The sequence below is a fragment of the Zalophus californianus genome, chromosome 3, assembly GCF_009762305.2.
Source record: "Zalophus californianus isolate mZalCal1 chromosome 3, mZalCal1.pri.v2, whole genome shotgun sequence".
Classification (NCBI taxonomy): domain Eukaryota; kingdom Metazoa; phylum Chordata; class Mammalia; order Carnivora; family Otariidae; genus Zalophus; species Zalophus californianus.
Window position 1 is genome coordinate 123160425 of NC_045597.1, and position 23104 is coordinate 123183528.

Sequence of the window (23104 nt, forward strand, 5' to 3'; positions counted from 1 at the left end):
CTCCTATGAATCCTACAATGAAAAGATAAAACTGATGGGATGTTTGCCCTTGTTTGCCACTTCATAGGGAAAACAAACATGTAAACAAGACATTATAATTTAATGTGCTAAGGGCAATATGAATAATTACAAGTATGAGAGGGAGTACAGAAGACTAAATGATCAGCAGATATAGAAGATTATCTTTTTTCTTCCTAAGGAAAGCAAAAGCCATATTAGTGTATTCGCTGGATTTCAAATTACATTGAGGAAATGAAGGAATTTTAATTTGACTCACAAACTGTAACTTTAAATTTTAATGGTTTAATTAACATCGAAAGTTATAGAACATCTAACTAAGTGCAATTCTTAGCAAGTCTCACATGTTCTTGTAGAGATTTTCCTCAGTTCTTACCTGACATCAGTTAGCCGTTGGTGTTCCTGCCACCACACTTGCTTGTGTTGTTTTATTAGTGTTTGTTCCTTAGATATCTTTGAAGCCTTCTCTGCTTTCCTGATCTAGATTTAGAGGAACAAAAGAGGAGCAATTCCAATGTTTTCTAAATGTGTTTTCCACAATGAAATTGTTAAATTTGTAATTTCTAAGTTAAATATTTATCCTTTTTCAATCCTATTAGTACATCATCTAACACAAAATCCACCTTAAAATAAGTAATTCATTAAGCAAAAAGCAGGAAAAGTAAAGGTGAAAGAGAAAATGGTTTGGAATACTGTCCAATTTAAGAATTGTCTTTAAAGTATTTATGAAAAGAAAGGTGAAGTAATTCTATTTTCCTTACATGCAATTAAAAACACCTTAATTCACACAGTCTCAGAAAATTTTTTAAGAGCTTTCCATATATTTTCTCATCTTTTTGATACATCTTCCCTGCCAGGCATTTTGGGCATCACTATTCCCATTTGACTTATGAGGACACTGAAGTTCAGAGAGATTAAAAGAACTGGTCAAGATCATAAAGCTCATAAACATCAGAAACACATAGAACCTTGGTGTTTAGATTGGCTTTTATATGAACCTTCAACAGAGGATGGGGAAAAGTCATTGGATAAGTTGTTAGAAAGCCTGGCTTTACAGGTGCCTGGGTGGCTCAGTCATTAAGCTTCTGCCTTCGGCTCAGGTCATGATCCCAGAGTCCTGGGATTGAGCCCTGCATCGGGCTACCTGATCAATGGGAAGCCTGCTTCTCCCTCTCCCACTCCCCCTGCTTGTGTTCCCTCTCTCGCTGTGTCTCTCTCTGTCAAATAAATAAATAAAATCTTAAAAAAGAAAGAAAGAAAGAAAGTCTGGCTTTAGTTTGAGCTTCAGTACCTACTAGAAATATGACCTTGAACATGCAATTTTAATTTTTCAACTCCATGACTTTCATAAATAAAGTTTTAAAAAATTTAGGCAAATATTTTAAAAATTAGGCACATATTTATTTGAAGGAACTTAACAAAGAAATTGTGAAAAATCATGTAACATTGAAGCCCACATTTTTAATTAAATTTAAATTTTCCCCAAATTTTATGGCTTTTTAAAAATGTAGCACATAGGGGATCCTGGGTGGCTCAGTTGGTAAGCATCTGCTTTTGGCTCGGGTCATGACCTCGGGGTCCTGAGATCGAGTCCCGCATCAGGCTCCCTTCTCAGCAGTGAGTCTGCTTCTCCCTCTCCCTCTGTGATCTCTCTCATTCTCACTCTCTCTCAAATAAATAAATAAAAATCTTTTTTAAAAATGTAGCCCATAATTAGTGCTTTGGGGTTTGTTGACAAGTTGAATCAGGCCTGGATCTGTTTGCCTTAACATCCACTCTTGGCCATCTCCCTGATCTGCTCCATATCACAGAACAGCCTGTTTCCAGGACAACCCGATTAGCAGGCTTCCAGCTGGTTTCAGCCAAAGGGAGACACTGGTTGTAGGAGACTGAAGGAGGGAGGAAAGGAGAAGCCAAAGGATTACTCTGCCTGCCTTTTCTACTCTCAGAGTGGTCTCCAGGAGCATCTGCATCTTCTCCATTGCTCTAAGTTTTCTTGACAGTTCTACTATGGTTCCAACAATTTCTGGGTAAACTCAGCCCACAGAATGTGATACAGCCTTGCTTTTTCTAACGTCCCTCTGACCCAAGCATGGCAGGCACTTCTACTGTTGTTAACCCCTGTATTGCTTCATGGTCCCCTGTCTGGCTTCTCAGCTCTACACCTGTGTAACCATTTCCTGCATTAAAGACCCCTCTACTCTAAATCCTTAGTGTCTGTTTCCTGGTTAGATTGATACTCATGTGTTCGCTGAATTCACATATTCCATATTAGTACTTCTAAACATCTACAAAAGTGCTACTCTCAAATCAGAAATTTGATGAAACATGCATATTTTATGTTTTCTGTGCTACTAGAATACTTAGTACCCTGGAAGCTTTAACAGATCAATGCTGAAGATATAAAAACTTCAGAAGACAAGTCCCAAAAAGACTCTTTATAATGCATGCTATTTCTCGCTGTCATTCACTGATTGCTTTAACCTTGAGTTTATCTTTCCACTGTTCTGGTTACTGATTCAAAATTAGCGGTATAAGAAAACAAAAACATGGAGTCAAAGTCAAATCTTTTCCTCAGGAGGTCTTAAGAGTGCTACAATTATGAAAAGCACATTTAAATAAGAACAGGAGGGGTGCTTGGATGGCTCAGTCAGTAAAGCTTCTGCCTTCCACTCAGGTCATGATCCTAGGGTCTGGGGATGGGCCCACATCAGGCTCCCTGCTCAGTGGGGAGTCTGATTCTCCCTCTGACACTCCCCCTGGCTTGTGCTCTCTCTCTCTCTCTCAAAGAAATAAATAAAATCTTTTTAAAAAATAAATAAGTAAGAACAGGACACTGCAGAAAAACATTCAGCAATCCTTATTCTACCTACTGAAAACATAATAGTACATAGTGGTTCTAAGATCTGACACTTCTAGTATTTGCTTTAAGAATGCCTGAAACCCATTCCAGCTACTTGCCACCTACAGCCTCTAAAGTTTGTTGCAGCAGACAATCACTTTTAAAATTAGATTTCTTTGACATATTTGGTCCATGTTGTACAAAAAAATTAAAACCAATTTTCATTGGTGAAAGATGTAGACACATTTTTATAGCTTAAAAAAAATCAATGTTGTTGCCTTTGAGCCCAGGGTAAGACCAATTAGGTAGACTATAAAAGTGAAAATAAAGCTACTATTTTTCACTAGACGGTTCCAATATTTTAAAGAACATCCTGATTTTTTGTAAGTTCATTCATTGACTCCACTTCTATCCTCAGGCCAAAAATGAAGAAAAATAAAGTCTTAAAAGAACAAAAAGATTTAAAGTTGTATCTTTATCAATAGAGAGATTTCTAGGTGGTTCCAATGTATTTTGCTGGGCAATAAGCCATATGAAATCAATATTTAAGGTGGATGATGATTTATGCAGAATGCTGATGAATTAAAAATAGCAAAAATAATAAATTCATTAAGGAATAAGAAACTAGAGGTTTCCTATGTGGTTTATTGTGATGACCCAAGATAGTAAGAATCTAAATAGGCACCTTGAAATGCCATGAAAACCGTTTGGGCCAGATGACCTATCTTTGAATGTAAGCAACAATAACTAGTGGACAACTTAAATGTTGGTTACATAGGTATATACATTTGTCAAAATTCATTGAGATGTACACTTAAGATCTGTGCACTTAACTATGTGTGAGTTGTACCTCAACAAAGGTAAAAGAACAGTTAAACGTATAAAGAACTGTTAACATAAATAAAAAGAAAAAAACCCAATTACACTAAGATGCAATTCCTCATCTATCAGGCTAGCAAAACTTCAGATGTGTCACAAAACACCGTGAGGCTATAGGGAGACATACTCTTTCTTGTTGCTGGTGGGAATGCAAAATGGTGCAGCCTCCCACAGAAGGGAATCTGGAGGTGTATAGTGAAATTTCATATGGATTTACCCTCTGACCTAGCAACTTTACTTATAGAAATCTATCTGAAGACTATACTGACAAAAGTATAAAAAGATAAATGAACAAAACTATTCACTGTAGCACTATTTGTGATGGAAAAAGACTGCAGTACAAAAATTCCATCAATAAGTGATCCTGTCAAAATAAATTGAACCTCGGGGCGCCTGGGTGGCTCAGTTGGTTAAGCGACTGCCTTCGGCTCAGGTCATGATCCTGGAGTCCTGGGATCGAGTCCCGCATCGGGCTCCCTGCTCAGCAGGGAGTCTGCTTCTCCCTCTGACCCTCTTCCCTCTCGTACTCTCTCTCTCTCATTCTCTCTCTCTCTCTCTCAAATAAATAAATAAAATCTTTAAAAAAAAATAAAAATAAATTGAACCTGGATCTCATCAAATCTCCAGATATAACTAACAATTTACTGGAAATACAAGAGACAGAAAAACATGTTAAATGACACCACCATGATGTAATCAGCAAAATCCAGACTGTAAGAAAATATAAAAGACAAACCATATAATTTCTTCAAAAAATAAATTACAAAAATACAAGAGGATAGAGGAGGAAACCTAAAAAATAAAAATCAACTGTAATATATGGATCTTACTTAGATACTGATTTGAACAAATGCTAAGTAAAAAAATTGAAGACAATCATGGAAATTTAACACTGGATATTTGAAATTAAGAAATTATTAGTATTCTAATGGTAATGGTATTATAGGGTTTGGGGTGGGGCTGTTTAGCCTTCATCTTTTAGAGATACATGCTGAAATATTTATGGTTAAATATTATGATGCCTGAGGTTTACTTCAAAATAACCTGGCACAGGGGAAAGTTGTGGTAAGGAGTATAGAGAAAACAATAGCCAAGAGTTGATCATAGATGAAACAGGATAAATTACATAGAGATCAATCATTCACTCTAAATTTGCATGTGCTTACAATTTCTGATAATATTTTTAAAAAAGGATGACTAGACAAACTTAGCTGGACAACAAGAAATATTCATTCTTGCTTAGCAAAGCAATTCAAATAAAAATAATTGTAAAGATCTCTTTTATACTTAACCTAAATTAGAAATGAATAGTTAACATATAATGTACCAAAAATTGGTCTCAGTTTCCAGCCCAAATCTACTCTTTGACTTCAGGTTCAATCTCAGCCTGTGAAAGACTATATCACTCTATGTTCACATTAGTGTCTTTATCTGGAAGCCCACAACTTGTACATGATCAATGACATAGACACATCTGATCAATATACCAATACCAGGAATAGAAACTAGGCAAGTCTTCTGAATTTACTAGTAATTAACAATAATTATTATAAGAAAATAATTATTGTTAATTTCTCTTCAAATATAACTAAGTACTCTGGATCCAACTTGAAGCAAACACCTCCTTTATGTGCTTTAAATGTTAACATTCTATCCTTCAGTTTAAGTATGTTTACATTTAATATTGCCAGAGTATACTGCTGTAATAATTAACAATGATTATTAAAGTTGTTAATTTCATGTGCAAGAAAAGAACACATTTAATTAGTTAAAAACGTAGGAGATGAACTGATATTTAATACAAATATTGAAAGAATGTGTTAACTCTGTAACATTAGGAAGAAAAAATACTCTTCTTGAGCCAATGCATATTTTATAAAAATGTAAATAACAATATAAGAGTAACAGAGATGATATTATAATCATAATCTTAGTTGGCGTAGGCTAGTTGGTATATATATTAGCATTCATAACATTAAACAAAATAAACTTTAAGAATTATACTTAATTTCCTGTTATCTAATTCCATTTTAGCCATGAATCTTTCAAGGAAAAGTCCTATTTGGGAACTGTTCACATTTTATAATAGTCAATTAAAAGCAAAATGTCAACTTTCTATCTCTAAATTAAATGAGAAGAAAAGATCAAAAATCACATGAAACAACATTCTCAATATATCTTTCTTAATCCAGCTATACTAAAAAATGAAAACTGTAAAAGGAAAGAAGTATTAGAAAATGGTGAGGTATCCCGAACACATTTTGGTCTCACTAACTGAAATTCAAAACAACAGATACTATAAAAATGCCTTAACAGGACAATTCCTTATCATTATGAATCTATGGAGACTAAAAATGGAAACAAAAAGCTTATTGAAATGATTGCTACAGACGGTGAGCCATTTTCAGTAGTTGAAGACAAGGGATTTTTGAGGTTTGCCAAGCTATAAATCCCAGGTACAGTTATTTCCAGAAAATATGTAACTAAAAAGCTTCTTCCTGAATTATATCCTATGAACAAAAAAGGTTATTGATGTTACTTAAAATGTCAGTTGAAAGTGATCATCTGTTTAGTCTCACAAATATGTAACACAGTGACCAGAGAAGCAATCTAGCAGCTGACAGGGATGAGAAATTATTGCCCTTGCACTTAATATCAAAAATTGAAAGCCACATCAATAATTAAAAATTTTAAACATGTTTATTCTTTGAGAGTGATTCTTTTAACCACAGAGAAATTCACTGTGACCAAGCACTGAGTTTTGACACTCAACCATTCTACATTCAGCCAAAAAAAATTTTTTTTGGTACATGATGGTTGGACAGATACATAGATAATATTTAAGATGTATGTATATATATATATGAATATATATGTACATATTCCAATACTGACAGGGTGTAGAGGAAGTATCTGTGGTGGTATCTTTATTAGAACAACACTTTGGGAAAGAACTTTTTAAAAAACATTCATATTTTTTTGGCCCAAACGTTCCAATCATGGGAATTTATCCTATGAGGATGAAGGATTCTAAAACATGAAAAGTGTCTCTGCATGAAGATACTTACCAAAGTATGATTCCCAATATTGTAAAACTGGATACAATCCAAATATCCAAAAATCAGAATGTGGTAAGGCATGTGTCTTTTCCTATTTGAAGTACTCACCACTCCTGTTTTGGTTTAATTTTTATTGGTCTTGAGATCCCAATTCCAATGTCATTGCCTCAAAAAAACCTTCCCACTCAACTAGGATCAAGACCAGACAGCATGTTTTTGTTATTTGATTAACACTGACTTTCCTCCTCTTCTCCTGCAAACAGTACATGCCATGAGGGTAGGGGATGTATTTTGCTCATTATTATATTATTGAGCCAAGTAATAAATATTTATTTATGAGAGTAATTAAATATCATACAATAAATAAATATTATAAAGATTATGTGGCAAAGTGTTAGGGGGAAGTAACAGGATTTCATGTCTATATTTATCATGGGAAAAATAAAATATGTATGTATATGTTCATGTCTATATATGTATGCATAATGTGATGTATATACAATGGGTCAGAATACAAGTCAGAAATATGAAAATAGTTTTATTAGGATGATAGTTATATAAGTGATTTTCCCATAAAATTTCTTTCAATGTCCTGAGAACAACATCAAATTCTTTTAAAGTTATATCTGAACTTAACAAATAAGGCCCTTTTTAAGAAATCTCTTTAGTTTGAGGGGATATATCTCATGGATAGGTAGTCACGTCTTTAGAATAGGTACAAAATGTGCTTTGGAATCATAATATTTGCCTTTTTAAAAAGACATTTAAAAAAAGCGATGCAAAACTAATGTAGCACAAAAATATTAAATTCAAATGAAAACTTGTAAATTACTTAATATGTCACTTTGCAAATCAGATTTTTAATGCAACCAAGCAATGAAAATGTTGTTTATAATGTACTTTATTATTTGCACAAGAGGGAAACATACTGCATGAGTAATCCTAAACCATATAAGGCCCTAAAATACTGTGCACAATCACTTGCACATAAACCCCTTTCAAATCTAGACCAGGTTCACCTTTTCTGAGATTAGGGCAAAAAAGGGAATTGTAGAAAAGAGAGGCACCTGAAGGCATATTTGCATCGTGTTGCAAAAGGAGCCTTAAATCAGATGATAATCCATGGCTGGCACTTATTTGCAATTCTTATTTTTCAGAGTAAGTTAGAAATTGTTGAACACTAATAAAATAGCTAGCTTTCTAAAAGTAAAGACCTCAGGGTTGTTATGAACATTAACTGAGGAATGCATGTAAACTATATAGCACAGTGTCAGAACATTCAATAAACGTTAACTGCTATTCACTATTATTAATAGTTGGAAGATTCTAAAAACTATTTAGAATGTCATTTATTTTCACATTTACATTATAAATATAATTTTACTTCCTGGAAACTCAATTTTCCAAAACTAGAAAACACACATGCACACATACACATTTCTAACCTTTAGCTCTACAGAGGCAGAAGCTAATTTTTTTGCTTCCGTTAATGCTTGCAACTGTTGATAGTCGACTGGTTTATACTTGGTCCTCCTCATTCCATTTTTCATTCGGAACACCAGATTATCTGTTTTTCATTAAAAACAGAAAATGACAAATAAATAGTATCATATTATTGGAAGTTTAAATATAGCTATGGCAACATGTTGACCCCAGGTCTTATTTTTAAGCAAAAACAAGAAAAAATATTACAACATTCATAGTATATTTGAACCTCTATCTTTAGAAACTTTAAAAATAATTACCACTACATTCCTTGCATAAAACTACTTCTAAAAGAACATAAAGGAAATATTTCCATTTAAGTAAGTATATTGAGAATTTTAGAAAATTAATGTCAAGATACAAAGTGTGGCCATTCTTTTTATTTAAAAAGTTTCAGGCATCAACTGTGAATATTTAAGTATCATCTTATTATGAATCAAATTAATCAGATTTTTAAAGTCATAACTGCATTTCTAACAGAAAAAATTGAAATAAAATAATTTCAAGTAAATTTGAAAAAAGGTTGAAACTGAAAGCTAAAAAATGTAATGGGCCAAATAAGAATAAAATGATATAAAATTTTCAGGTAGGCATTCTCCATCCAAATACATAAAATGTCCTATTTTAGTATGATATTTGCTGTTCTGATAAAGTAAAACATAAGTAGAAGGTACTCAAAGGCCAAGTAGCATAAAGTATAATAATCTGAGTAATTCAAGCAAAAAAAATGCATCTTTGCCCTAATTATATGAATAATTAATCTGTACCATATAAAGTGATTGAGATTAAGTATATCATGAAACACATGACTTTAAGTAGACTCCAAATGATTCAAGGACAAGCACAGTAAAGGAAAGTATGGTTATCTTGACCGCTGTTGAAGATTTAAGCATGCATTGTAAGGGAATTGGAGAAACCTTCAGTATGACCAAACAATGAGCTTTCCATTAAAATTTTGAAAATCAACATTCCAACTTTACATCATGCATAATCCACTATAAATCATAGAACAGATTTGGAAGTAGAAAAAAAATACCTGAGCTATTGTTTTTCTGAATTGCCATGAATGGCTGGTCTCTTTTATTCAAGTCCTCCATATCTGTCAAAGAAACAAGAGACAGCTAAAATTTCACAATGTTATTTTCCAAACATTTTTAAAGATGTGATAATCATAATGTTTTTTAAAACAAGGCCCACAACTGGGTGCTATAACTCTTTGTATTTACAAAAATTCGCTTCTCCAAGTTCTAGAAGCTTCTTTCCATTAGTTTTTTCCCTCTATTCCTTTCCTGTTCTTGGTGTCTCCTTCCAACCTCTGACATTTTAATCCTCCTCTCTTGGATTGTCTCAGTGACTGATAAATATTTTGTGATTAAAAAATTGTGTATGTTTTATCCTGAGTTCCTAGGAGGTAAAAAACTACATAAATTAAAAAATAAAGCAGCGGGCGAAGTGACTCACTACTACTGTTAAGCAAATCATCCTTTGTGGCTGATGCTCAGATGTGCCATCCACTTCTAGAAAGCACTCGATGCCCAGCTGTCCCTTCTTTCAGAGTTGACTCAGTTTCAAAGAGTAAACTCGTCCAAAGTTATACCACTGCTGGGGCAGCCTATACCCAATGACTGAGCAAGACAGGATTTTAAAGTCCAACCAGTTTGGACCCAATGTGGGTCACCCTGATGGGCAACATTTCATCCAGAGCTCCCTGCAGGGTTGACCCGGACTTTGTTGGACCTGCATTGAAACTGACTTTTTCATCTGCCCAAACCTGCTTCCTCCTTCTTCTTTTCACAGGTATGGATCCCTAATGAATATTTAGCACCCAAGCTCTGCCTCAGCATCTCCTTCCTGAGAACCCAACCTGCAGTAGCACCAAACTAAACTGACATCTTTTTAGGGCACCTACAGGGCAACAGACTAGTCAAATGGTGCTTTAAGTAACAGTACCATTTTTCATAAATTTTTGTTCCATATCCACTAGGTTCAACTACTAATGTCTAGTGGCTTTTGCTGTAACCTAAGTCTTCTTAAATGGAAAAGAAAGTACCACAAGTACTTGATTTTTGGAAACTCTTCCAAGTTACCAAGAATCATGGTGATTGCCCAACAGCTTTCAGAATATAGCGATAAAATCCAGTGTAGCTCCTATAGAGTCTCTGGTCAGGGAATTCTTGTTTTAAGCCTTCAATAACATTGACAATCCTCCCTATAGTCTGGTTTCTACTCACATCTACATCCTATCCATTAGGATTCTTCTTTTGGGGGCGGGGGAAGATTTTCACCTGTCAGTCTGCACTGCCTCAAGCCACTATCACCTCCTGCTGGATGACAGCAGCAGTTCTACTTTGTGCCCTTAGGGTCCATTCTTCACACAGTAGCCCAAGCAACCTCTTTAAAAACTCTAGTCTGACCTTGCTGAATCCCTTCGATGGCTTCCAGTATCCTTTAAAATAGTGCCCTAAATGGCCTATAAGGTCCTGCATGATCTTGCCCTTGTTCATCTCCCCATTCTCATCTCATTCACACATTCCAACCACACTGGTCTTTCTGTTTCTCAAATATACCAAGTTCATTTTGCCTTAAGGCCTTCCCACTTGCTGTCCTCTCTACCTTAAAGATATTTCCTTCCTCTTTTTACCTGGCTGGTTCCTACTCAGCTTGCAGCTAAACCTCAGAGACCTAACCAGACTTTTCCATCTAAATAAGGGAGAACTCTTTGTTTTTCTCTTTCATCCCATTCTTTCCTTTCAACATTATAATTTATATCAGTCTTCACATCTCCATGCTTACTGATTCAATGTCCATCTTCCTCCATAGACTTGTGGCCTATGTGTGTCTTCTGATTGCATCCCCAGTGCCCAGCACATGTAGTAAATGCTCAAGAAGTATTATTTGAGAAAATGAATAAAAGGTAGCTGGCAGTAGCTCAATGTCTTGTAGGCCCCGGAAGGGCTGCAATACCAATTCCTTAGTCCATACTATAGCCTCCCTCTCCAACAATAAATTCTCACTTTTCAAAAGTCTGCCTTAATAGTGTAGCACACAGGCAGAAATGGCACATTTACATGCCTTCGAAGGCCATCACGTCAATGAGAGAGTGACAAGGTACACAACCATAGGAAGTGCAGAAAACATGGAAAACTAAAGAGCATTCCATGCCCAAAGATAATCAAATACATTTTTTTCTTTTTATTAACAAAAGTACACCACAAATAAAGCAAGTATCCAAAACAAATGGATGCTGCATTTAGCAGCTAGTCTGTAAGCTCTGGCTGACTGAGTCTCACCTCTAGTTTTCATTTCCATGTCCCACCCAGAACTTGACTGTGAGCTTGTTATCTCCATCTTGGAGAGACGTTGCCAGTTCTCTCATTGATTAGCTTCAGGTTTTTCCTCAGTGGGGAGCCCAGCCCCTTCAGATTTAGGACTCATTTTGGGGGGATTTAGATTGCAAGATTGAGGCCCTGCAATAAAGTGGGGTTTTGCAGACTCCCTTTAGGTTACCTTGGTCTAACATTGCTAGATTTTCAGATTTTCAGAGGAAAGTCATGAAGTCCACACAACATTTCTCACCATTTCTATATGGTTCAAATATTAATTATGACCATAAGAAATTTACAGTAGAATGCATTCCGGAAATCAAAATTGCAGACAAAAACTATTCTGTCTTCATGAACTTGAAATCTAGTTTGGCTGCGACTATATAGCAGACCAAGCAAAAACATTTCTTGACCTACATTCTTTTTTTTTTAATTACATCTTTTTTTAAATTTTATTTTATTATGTTATGTTAGAGACCTACATTCTTTAATATTTATATATAAAGCACAAATAATTACTACTTACCTTTCAGGGATGTTGAGGATCTCTGAACTAAATAATTGTTAAACTGGAATAATATAAGACTGACAGTTGTAGTGTTTCTTATATCAGAGAATTAAATAGACATTAGATTTAGAATCTGAAAAGTTCACATATAATTCACTTAGTCTAACTTCTCATTTTAGCATATGAGATGATTGGCAGCCCAGAAAAATGACCAAGATCACAGAGAACTTCAAGTCCAAAATCTCATATTCATAATACAAAAATCTCTGAAAATGAAGGTATATATCATAATCAGTATGTCCAAATCCAACCTGAGCTGAAATCATTTGGTGGCAAACTTGACCCACACCAAAGTTTATTTTATTTAATGTGGACATTCATACATTTATCCGAAAGTGTTAATGTGTTTAATTATGGGGTGCTACCCAGATACCATCAGTTTTAAATAATATAGGGCATATGCTCTATATTACATTTCTAAAAATCTGAAAAATCAAAACTACATCTGGCACCACAGACTTCAGATAAGAGATTATGAATCTGTACTAAAACAAACAGTTCTTGATTCCCAAACAAGCATATGTCATCCAGGCCATTTCAATTTTATGCTTACTACTGAAATTCAAAGTGGCTACTTCAGCCGGCAGTTAAATGTTTTTGACAGAGTAACAGCTACTTGAACAGAATTTTCCTTGTTAAATAATTTTAAAGCACTTAGTTTTAGAAATTAATTCCATGTTCACATTATGTGACATTTTTGAAACCACTTATGAGTATTATCAAAATGTTAAACCTTTTAGATCTACTCAATTACTGAAAATATTTTAAAATAATATATTTTTATGAGAAGTTTCTTATAGTGTAGGAAGAACGTTTTGATATATAATATAATGATAGCTTCGCAGTAGCTAGAGGATTGAATAAAGATTTTTAATATAAAGTTAATTTTTACAGATTTGATAGAGAATCTAAACTTTAAAAACTACATGACCTCAACTGGTCTCTATGGGGTAGGTAAGCAAGAAGGACTTCTCTAGAGATGAGAAAAAAATAGCAAAGAGATCATTTATATAACAAGGTAATCTTTTTACAGTGTTAAAATTTGTATTCTCTTTCCTAAGAAAATCTCTTTTAATACAGCAAGGAAGAAAATCTCAGTTGTACTTAGGCTTAAAATTGTACAACGCATGGATAGTTTGTTAACTCTAAACTGCCTAACTGTGTAGATATGTATATTAGCCAATCACCCCATGAAGATAAGTTTTCAAAAGTGATAGGGATTCTGCCAGGTCAAACAGTGTGAGAATAATACCAATATGAAAAAATATCTTGGATGTAGCATCATATTATAATCTTTTTTCATATGAAAGATCTCATTTCAAATGTGAGTTCAAATACTATGGCCAAAGTCTGGTTTAAGCAATATTTTTCTAACATGCAAAATTCTCTTTTAAATTCTAAGCAGAATGGTACATATTACTTCCATTATGAAACATTATACATTGTATAGAATTGTAGTCAGCATAAGATGAAAATATTGTCCTGAAAAAATGAATGGAACCAAAAGCAAAACTATTAAAGTTAACAAAAATAGTTAAATAAAGTGTTCAGTTACATAATAAATATCTCATAATTATTTCAAACATAATGGGGAAAGCTCTCACTCAGAAGAGCAACTACAACAGAACAAACAAAAACAAAATATCTAGGAATAAACTGTACAAGAAATGTGTAGGACTCATGCCCTAAAAAGCCACAAAAGTTTATTAAAGGAAACAAAACCTAAATAGAGAAAACCAATTCTGGTTCTGTGGACCAAATACTTAATAGTGGCAATTTGGGGATAGTAGGATTATAGTTGATTTTGATTTCCTCTTTTTGTTTGAGCAGAATTTCAAAAATATTTTTTACAGGAAGAAGAAAAATACATTTTAAAAAATACTAAGCTGGGGCAATAGTTATTTCACTATAAATTAAGGGAAATGACACCACAGTTTCCATATTTTACCAGCCAGAAAAGAAACTGGATTTCATGACACCAAGAATCTTTCTGGATGTGAACTTGTATATACAATATAATTTTCCACACTAATATTGAATTGACATATTTCTCACTAGTCCTCCTCTATTAAAAAACAGGATATGTTAAATACATTTGTAGAATTTTCTAGAACTTGAAAATGTTAGCATTAAAATATTCACAAGGTCACTTTTTAATGCCGTGTGAAGAATAAATATATTAAACTATCCTTTCAATTATAAAAGTACTAGTTAAATAATATGAAACTGTATAGAAAGATATAAGGTAAAAATTAAAATTTCCAGCCTAACTTAACCCTAATCTCCAAATTCAGTTGGCCCTGGCAGTCATTTTCAATGTTTTATTGGATATTCTTTCAAAGATTTTCTATGCACATAAACATACACATGCATATCCAATTTTTACACAAATGCAATCATGATATATGTACAGTTCTACAAGTTGCTTTTCATTTAATAACTCATCTTTCCACACCATTCTATTTGTGTGTCTATGCATGTATAGACATATCTTTAATGGCTGCTAAATAACTAATTCACATATATATCACCATTTATTAACCAGTACAAGAATCCAAGAATGAAATTTTTCAAAAAATATTTTACCCTCTTACTGCAAAATAAAATCCATAAGCAGACAAAGGAAATCTATAAAATCTCTGCCCTTTTCATAATTCATATAAATTTGCTTATGAAGCAAATTCTATATATAGTCACCCTTTATGAATATCTCTTTTTTTATGTCTATAATAGCTCAAGGAGTAGAATCTAAATCAACCTCAATAATGAAAATGATTCAAATAAAAATCTACTTATCTCATATGCTTTTCCAATAAAAGTCTGGGGAGCAAAATCAAGTAGAGAGAACAGAATTAATCAAGGCAAGGAACCTAGAAGTTTCTGAGGGACTTCAGAGTTCCACAGAGATTGGAAGTAACTTCTGTAGAGCCTCCCATGCCCTTATTCCTGCTACATCCTCAAAGCTGTTTTAATCATTTCAAAAACACAAGAGAAATTGTATATGTACCCAGTTTAAAGTAGTACATAGTAAAAACAAAGGGTGGGGGGAGGAGGGAAATTGAATATATCTATTCCCTCTTCTCCCTGAGAAACACATTGATAGCCTCAGAAATTCCAACCAGAAGCCATGACTGGCAATTTTAAGCTCTGGCAAAACAACTTGGGAAAAGTAAATAATTATTTATGATGAAATATTACTTTGTCCCTAATTTTCTTCCTAAATGTGCAACACATAAAAGAAGAGTATTAAAAGTGATCCTCTATTGTGAAAAGACTCACCACTTGTTCTTCTTGACTTGCCATTTTGGACATGCATAACTAGAGATTTTGTCAACCTTCTGACACAATCTGGGAATGCAGTTCTTCATCCTATTTACCTGGACTTGAAGTTAGAGGCTTTTCTGCTTCCCCCTGGTTCTTTTTACTTCTAACCTCTCCATCAGTAGAGGAGCATCATATAATTCACTCCCTCCAAATCTTTTGTGTAGATTTCTGCAGTAGCAATAGGAAATTGACAGTGCTCTTTCATACCTCTCTACTTTTGCATATGCTGTTACCTGTGCTTGGAATGCCTTTCTCAACCCCTGCCTCTCTGGCCAGTGACTACATACTTTTCAGTCTCATTTTAAGCATCCTACTGGAGCTTCTCTTAATCCAGGTATATATTATTTATCTCCTCTCTTGTGCTACTATTATACGTTTGTATATCCCTGCTAATGCAGTTATTCATTTATTCGGTGCTTATTGAACATCTATCATAGACTAGACTGAGGCTATGCAGAGAGACCTGCCCTGGGCATCTCGTCTGAAGTAGCCCCCTTCACCCTCAATCACTCTTTATCCTCTCAATCTAATTATTTACCTTCATAGCACTTCTCACTATGTGGCATTATACTATATATTCATTCATTTGTTGATTTGCTTATTGTTCACTTCTACAACAAGGATGTATGCTCTATACAAGCAAGGCCTTTTGCTGATTATCTCTATTTCTCCAGAGTGCCTAAAATAGTGTATGTCATATACTAGACACTCAATATATATTTGCTAAAAAAAACATCAAGTGATTGCATTACAGATCATGGTCCTGTCCCTAAGGCATGGTACTATTAGAGGCAAACACATAGTTTCCCTTCCTCTTTTCCAATGTTTAAAATCTAGGCTCACTTGTATGAGATGAAAATCATTATAAAAACAAACTCCAAATCAAAATGGGCAGTGCACTAGGGTCTATGTCAAGAAGTAAGAAAGGACAAATACCCCTACTTTGTCTTGGTGAGTTTCAGCTCTGACTATAAATTCATGTTAATGAGAGTTGAAGGTACCCCTTGAGCACATAACACATCTGTCATCTTACCTCTTCAAGGGTTTGAGGGTAAGAAGAACATTCTTTGCATAGTACACACAGATTATCTGGTTTTATCTCCAACATGTATTGTTCAATGAAAAAAGCAAGTTGCACCATGACACATACCATATGATACCATTACATAAACATGGAAAGACACCAAAAAATGTTATGCATATTACACATGCACTCCCCCACACGTGCATTCTACAAAGGACAAAAGTCTAAAAGATACACAAATAGACCAAACTAGAGAGGATACTGCAACCGGAGGTTAGTTTCAAAGGGGACTCTAACTAACTGTAATGAAATCTTTGCTTTTTTACAAAAAGAATATATATATGTATATTTATATAACTAAGAGTAATAAACATTACCCCCAAAGGTCCTATTTCTAAATAATTATATTATCTATTGTAGTGTTAATATGATTACATTTGAGTTTATAAGTGATTATCCGGTGGGCTCTACCAGTGAGAGCCCCAGGGTTTAATAACCCAACTGCACCCATTTCTGAACCTGCTAAACTTGGACTACCTCTAAAGAACCTTGACCCTCCCAGGTTGTGACAACCCTGTAAAGCCCAATCTGAAATATCCAGTTAACTTTATCTTTAATTTTTAATATAATCAAATTTTTTTGAGGCGGGGGAGAGAGAGAGAGAGTGCACATGTGCTAACAGGGGGCAGGGAGGGGTAGAGGGAGAGGGAAAGGGAGACTCTTAAGCAGGCTCCAATTCCAGTGCAGAGCCTGAGGCCAGGTTCAATCTTGGGACCCTGACTGAGATCATGACCTGAGCTGAAACCAAGAGTTGAATGCCTAACTGACTGAGCCACCCAGGTGCCCCTAATCAAATAATTTTTATACAAATTTGATGTGCCTTATACAAGAAATTTCTTCTGACATCTTCTTTAACAAAGTAATTCAAAACACAGTATTTTTAAATTTTACTTAATGGTCACAAATGCATTGTTCATTCTTTTGATCGCAAGTTTATTCATTAAAAAAAAAACTATTAACATCAAGGCCACCAGCAAGGTTATAGAGTTCAACAATTGAATGGAATTTTCCACTACTCCACTATTATTGCTGAAGAAATTATATCATCTTAATTTTAAAACTGTGGCAGACATAGCTAGGTGTCAATATCCATTCTCCTTTTTTTCCTTCTTTAGTAGAACCCAATTTTGTTCAGGATTAAAAGATTGGCCTTCCTTGATATCCCTGAGATTCTAAGTGACCATGTGACACAGTTCCAGCCAATGAGATATAAGCGGAGGCCTGCTGGGAATTGGGGTACAAAATTTGTTTCTTCATATGAGCATTGCCCCCTCCCTGTCCTTCCTCGTTTTCTTGCCTGGAAATATGGATGTGAAACGACATGGAGAGGCCATCTGTGACTATGTAGTGAGTATTAGGATGAAAGATATATACTAAGTATCCCAGAGAAGAAAGCCAAAGGGAGCTCGGGACACTGATGATATCAAGAATCTGCTATACCAGCTATAGAATACTTCTCTCTGGACTTGTTATGAGAGAAATAAATCACAAGCTTCTGCATGCACGTTCTGTAACTTTCAGCCAAACAAAATTCCCAACTGATACAGGATGGGAAAATATGAAGCACCCAGGAAGTATTGATGCCTTTCCATATAAAACAGTATAAAAATTCTTCTAGAAAAGTACCCATCAATACAGCATAGGATAAAATACTAGAAAATATTACTGTGGTTGCTTTTCAATAGTAACATGAGAAAATCACAGCTAGAAAAATTCCTATTTGAAAACTCCAATAGAGTTTCATTTGCAGTTCAACATAGTTGAAAGAGAGTAGGTGAAGAGTGTAGGTGCTTCTGGAAGGGGAAAAAAGAAAAATCTTCAGAGACTTAATTTCACTATCAAAAAATAACACAGAAGAATGTATCCCAACTCCAGAATAAATAGTTTTCCACAAAGGATCAACTATGTGAAGAGAAATTTTCTCTTAAAATAATACATTTTTTTATTTTTAATAAAAAATGGCAATCGACCACTCTTTAACAATAAAGACTATAAGACTCTGTTAAATGACAGTGCTTGGAACACAGTAGGACTAACACATTTTGAGTGAATGAAATAATTATAATGGGTAGGAAATATTAATTCATTTTTGTGTAAGGGAAAGATCTTTAAGGTGAAGGCATGAAGAAATGAAAGGAAAAGGTTAAAGGAATTAAGATAATTTAGAGGAGGGAAAGAAAGTGTGAAGAAAAAGAAAATTAAAAAGAACAAAGAAAGAAAAAATTGTGTTCATTTCCTATTTCTACTTTCTAGTTCCCTTAAGTTTGGTCAAAAAAGAAGGCATCCTCCTCCCTACAAAGACAAACTCACAATTTACATCAGCTTCACTGAAGTGGTTAGAAGTTTTACTGCAGAGGAGGTAGAGCAGATAATTTTCAAACACAAAAGTGGGCCCTAACTAAGGCAGGTGTGGTGGGATTTTCATTGGCAGGAGGCAACTAACTCAGGATGAGCAACTCCACTCTCAGAGAGGGAACATCTATCTGATGTGAGCAGATGGGCTGAATGCAGAAGGTGTAATGAGAGATGTCAGTCTTTTCCTGCTTCAACTTTTGTTTCAACCTAATTCTTCACACGGAAAAGGAGAAAGAAATGCTCTGCTATCCTCTATTTCATGTTCTCTTTCCACAGGGATCCAAATTCTCTGAATAAAGTTGGAAGTTCTTGTATGGAAAATCTCAATAATATTTTTTAAAGCTGGGGGAGGTAGAAGAAAAATAAATTTCTCTCCCTTAACAAAAGAGTGAAAGATGAGTTCTTTCTGCCTGTGGTAGTGCATGAGGAGAATAAGGGGGAGGGTGATGAGAGGGCCAAATGTCATGTAACCCAAGGACAAACAGAATTTGCCTGCATGGTATTTTCTACTTGGCTTTAAAAACACCATTGAAATAATTTGGTCCAAAATATAATGGTCAATAATACATAAAATAATCACTAACATATGACCACTACTACTTGTCAGTGGCAACTGAAGACATCACATGCATGAGATAGCCATGCAATGGGAGATTTTAAAAACCTGCTCCTGTAGAAAACATTGCCAACAACATGGGTTTGTTTAAAATTTAATTGATATGAAAACAGCACATTCTCAAAACTAAGATACACCTTAACTCTAGAGGAGTGTTGGGCTTTGGAATAAGACTGCAGAACAGTGAATTCCAACTCACCACTTTTAAATTATGGAACTCTTAGCAAATTACTTAAATGATAGAAAAGATAATATTGTAAACATGTCAATTCTTCAAAATTAATTTATATACCTCAGTTGAAATCCTGGAAGATTTTTGGTAAAAATTGGCAAGCTGATTTAAAATGTGTATAGAAATACGAAGGACAAATGATAGCCAAGGAAATCTTGAAGAAGAGAACAAAGCTGGAGGATTTATAGTACCATATATCAAGATCCATTATGAAACTGTAGTAATTAAGACAATGTGTGATTGGCATAAGGATGGACAAATAGGCCACAGTGAACAGTATAGAGAGGCAAGAAACAGATCCATACATATATGGTCACCTGATTTATGACAGAAGTGAGTCACACTGTAGTGTGCAAAGAACAGTCTTCATTAAACGGTCCTGGGATAGCTGGATGTCCATATGGAAAAAATGAATCCTGACCCCCTACTTCCCAACATTCACAAAAATCAATTCCAGATGTATTGAAGATCTAAAGTGAAAGATGAAAAAATGAAGCTTTTATAAGATTACATAGGAGAACATATTCATGACCTTGGAGTTGGCAAAGATTTCTTAAACAGTTCACCAAAAAAGCTAATCATAAATGGAAAATGTAATAAGTTGGGAAATCCTAAAATTAAGAACTTTTGTTCATCCAAATACACCATTAATGTAGTAAAAAGGCAATGCAAATAGTGGGAAAATATATCTGTAATACACATATTCAACAAAAGGCTTGTATCCAGAATATAGATATATTTAAATGCCTACAAATTAATAAGGAAAAGTCAGAGAACCCAATAGAAAATGAGGCAGAACACCTGAATAAACACTCCGCAGAAAAAGGATATCCAAATGGCCAATAAACATATTAAAAGGGTTCAACTTCATTCATTAGGAAAATACAATTTATTTTTTAAAGGATTTTATTTATTTGAGAAAGAGAGAACGTGCAAGTAGGGTAGGAGCAGAGGGAGAGGGACAAGTAGACTCCATGCTGAGTGTGAGACCCTCACAGGGCTCAATCCCACAACCCTAAGATCATGACCTGAGCAGAAATCAAGAGTCATTAATGAACTGAGTCACCCAGGCGTCCCAGGAAAATCCAATTTAAAACCAAAATGTAATACATCTATAAACATACTAGAGCAGCTAAAATGAAAAAGGTAGGAAATATCAAATGTTGGTAAGAAGGTGGAGCAACCAGAACATTCATACATTGCTGGTGGGAGTGTAAGTTGGTACAACTGCTTTAGAAAACTCACTGGCAATTCAGCTACTATGATCCAGTCAATCTACTCCTACATGTACCCAACAGAAATGTGTACATTACATTCACCAGAAGATAGTTATAAGAATGTTCATAGCAGCACTATTCCTAGTAGCCCCAAATCATAAACTACTCAAATATCTATCAGTGGTTGAATCAATAAATTGTGGTAAATTCACAAATTTACTATTTGACTTTGGTCTTTGGGAATGAGGCTATGAGGTGAAGTGGGTAGTAAAATATTCATCAATACTAGTGTCTTCTTGGGTCAAGAAAATGATACTTCTGGCTCTGTCCAAGGGGAGGTATTTATAAGAAAAAGGATACATTAACAGCAGGCATTATTCTTCTTTAAAGTTTGCATAATTTACTTGTTCAAGATGTCTATTTTTTTTAAAGATTTATTTATTTGAGAGAGCGAGAATGAGAGAGAGAGAGTACATGAGAGGGGGGAGGGCCAGAGGGAGAAGCAGGCTCCTCACCGAGCAGGGAGCCGGATGCGGGACTCAATCCCGGGAGTCCAGGATCATGACCTGAGCCAAAGGCAGTTGCTTAACCAACTGAGCCACCCAGGCGCCTGTCTTTTTTTTTTATAATTGCTAGTTGACATTAATTTGCCATGGTGACAGAGCTGACAAACTTGATGAGAGGCACTCAACTAATTATAAAACCAAATCTGAACGTTTCAAACAATATCATAATGTATTTCACACGCAAAAAAAAGTCACCATAAAAATTAATATTTGTAGGGGCGCCTGGGTGGCTCAGTCAGTCAAGCATCTGACTCTTAGTTTCAGCTCAGGTCATAATCTTGAGGTCATGGGATTGAGCCCCAAGTAGGGCTCTATGCTCAGTGCAGAGTCTGCCTCAGATTATCTCTCCCTCTCCCTCCCACTCTCTCTCTCATTCTCTCTCTCAAATAAATGAAATATTTTAAAAAATTAATATTGTAGAAGACCATTTAATGAGATATAGATTACATATAAATATAAAAATCTTAAAGCAAGATACAAAATAGGAAGAATTTTAATTTTATAAAAAGTGTGTATGTATATGTATATACATGAATATTTAATAAATGATTAAAAGCTGTATACCACAGTGCAACAGTAAAAATGTGAATAGATTTTTTTGCTCTGTATTTTGTAAATTTGCAAGTGATTAAAGAAAGAAAAACATTTTCTTTTTTAAATATTTAATAATTTATTAAAAATCTCAAACAATCACAGACTTACAGAAAATTTGCAAGAAACAGCATAATTTCAGTTTATGCTGTTTTTGCAAAATTTGCAAGAACAGCATAAACTTATTTTTCTGAAGGAAGGCTCCATTTCAGAGGAAGTTGCTGCCCTGATTCCCCATCACTCCTAAAGGCACTTGAGGGTGTCTTTCCTACTAACAAGGACATTCTCCTGCATAACTGCAAGATAATTATTAACAAGAAATTAACATTGATAAACACTACTATCAACTAATCCTCAGACCCCATTCAAGTTTTGCCAATTGTTTCAATAATGTTCTTTATAGTAAAAAACTTGAGTTCAGAATTAAGCATTGCAGGTAGTTGTCATGTCTCTTCAGTCCGAAATTGCTATTCAGTCTTTCTTTGACTTTCATGATCCTCATAATTTTGAAGATCATAGAACAGTTATTTTGTAGAATGCTCCTCAGTTTGGGTTTCTCTGATGTTTCTTCACAGTTAGACTCAGGTGATACATCTTTGACAGGAATGTCACAGAAGTGATTTGCGTGCTTCTCACTGCATCCTATCACCTGATTTCCATTTGTCCATTACTGATGATGTTCATTTTGAACACTTAAGGTAGCATCTGCCACTTTTTCCACTTGTAATTAATAAGTATTTTGTAGAGACTTACTTTGAAATGCTGTAAATATCCCAAATTAAACATTTAATTTGTGTATTTATTTGCCTGTATCTGTATAGATTCATTTTATTCAGTGAGTTATCATCTGTTACTGTAATTATTTTTTCTTAAGATTTATTTTTAAGGGGTGTCCAGGTGGCTCAATCGATTAAACATCCAACTCCCCGCTCAGCAGGGAGCCTG

At 34.6% G+C, this 23104-nt stretch overlaps 1 protein-coding gene across 1 annotated transcript in view; it reads right to left on the reverse strand.

Moving 5' to 3' along the window:
• The window catches only part of CCDC148 (coiled-coil domain containing 148), a 236888-nt gene that overhangs the window by 156677 nt on the left and 57107 nt on the right, over positions 1-23104 (reverse strand). Inside the window, exons 3-5 of the mRNA XM_035726921.1 lie at positions 9320-9382; positions 8244-8365; positions 395-498 (exon numbers count right to left, since the gene is read on the reverse strand). Of these exons, the coding sequence (XP_035582814.1) occupies positions 395-498; positions 8244-8365; positions 9320-9382 (289 nt within the window). The remainder of the gene's footprint in view (positions 1-394; positions 499-8243; positions 8366-9319; positions 9383-23104) is intronic.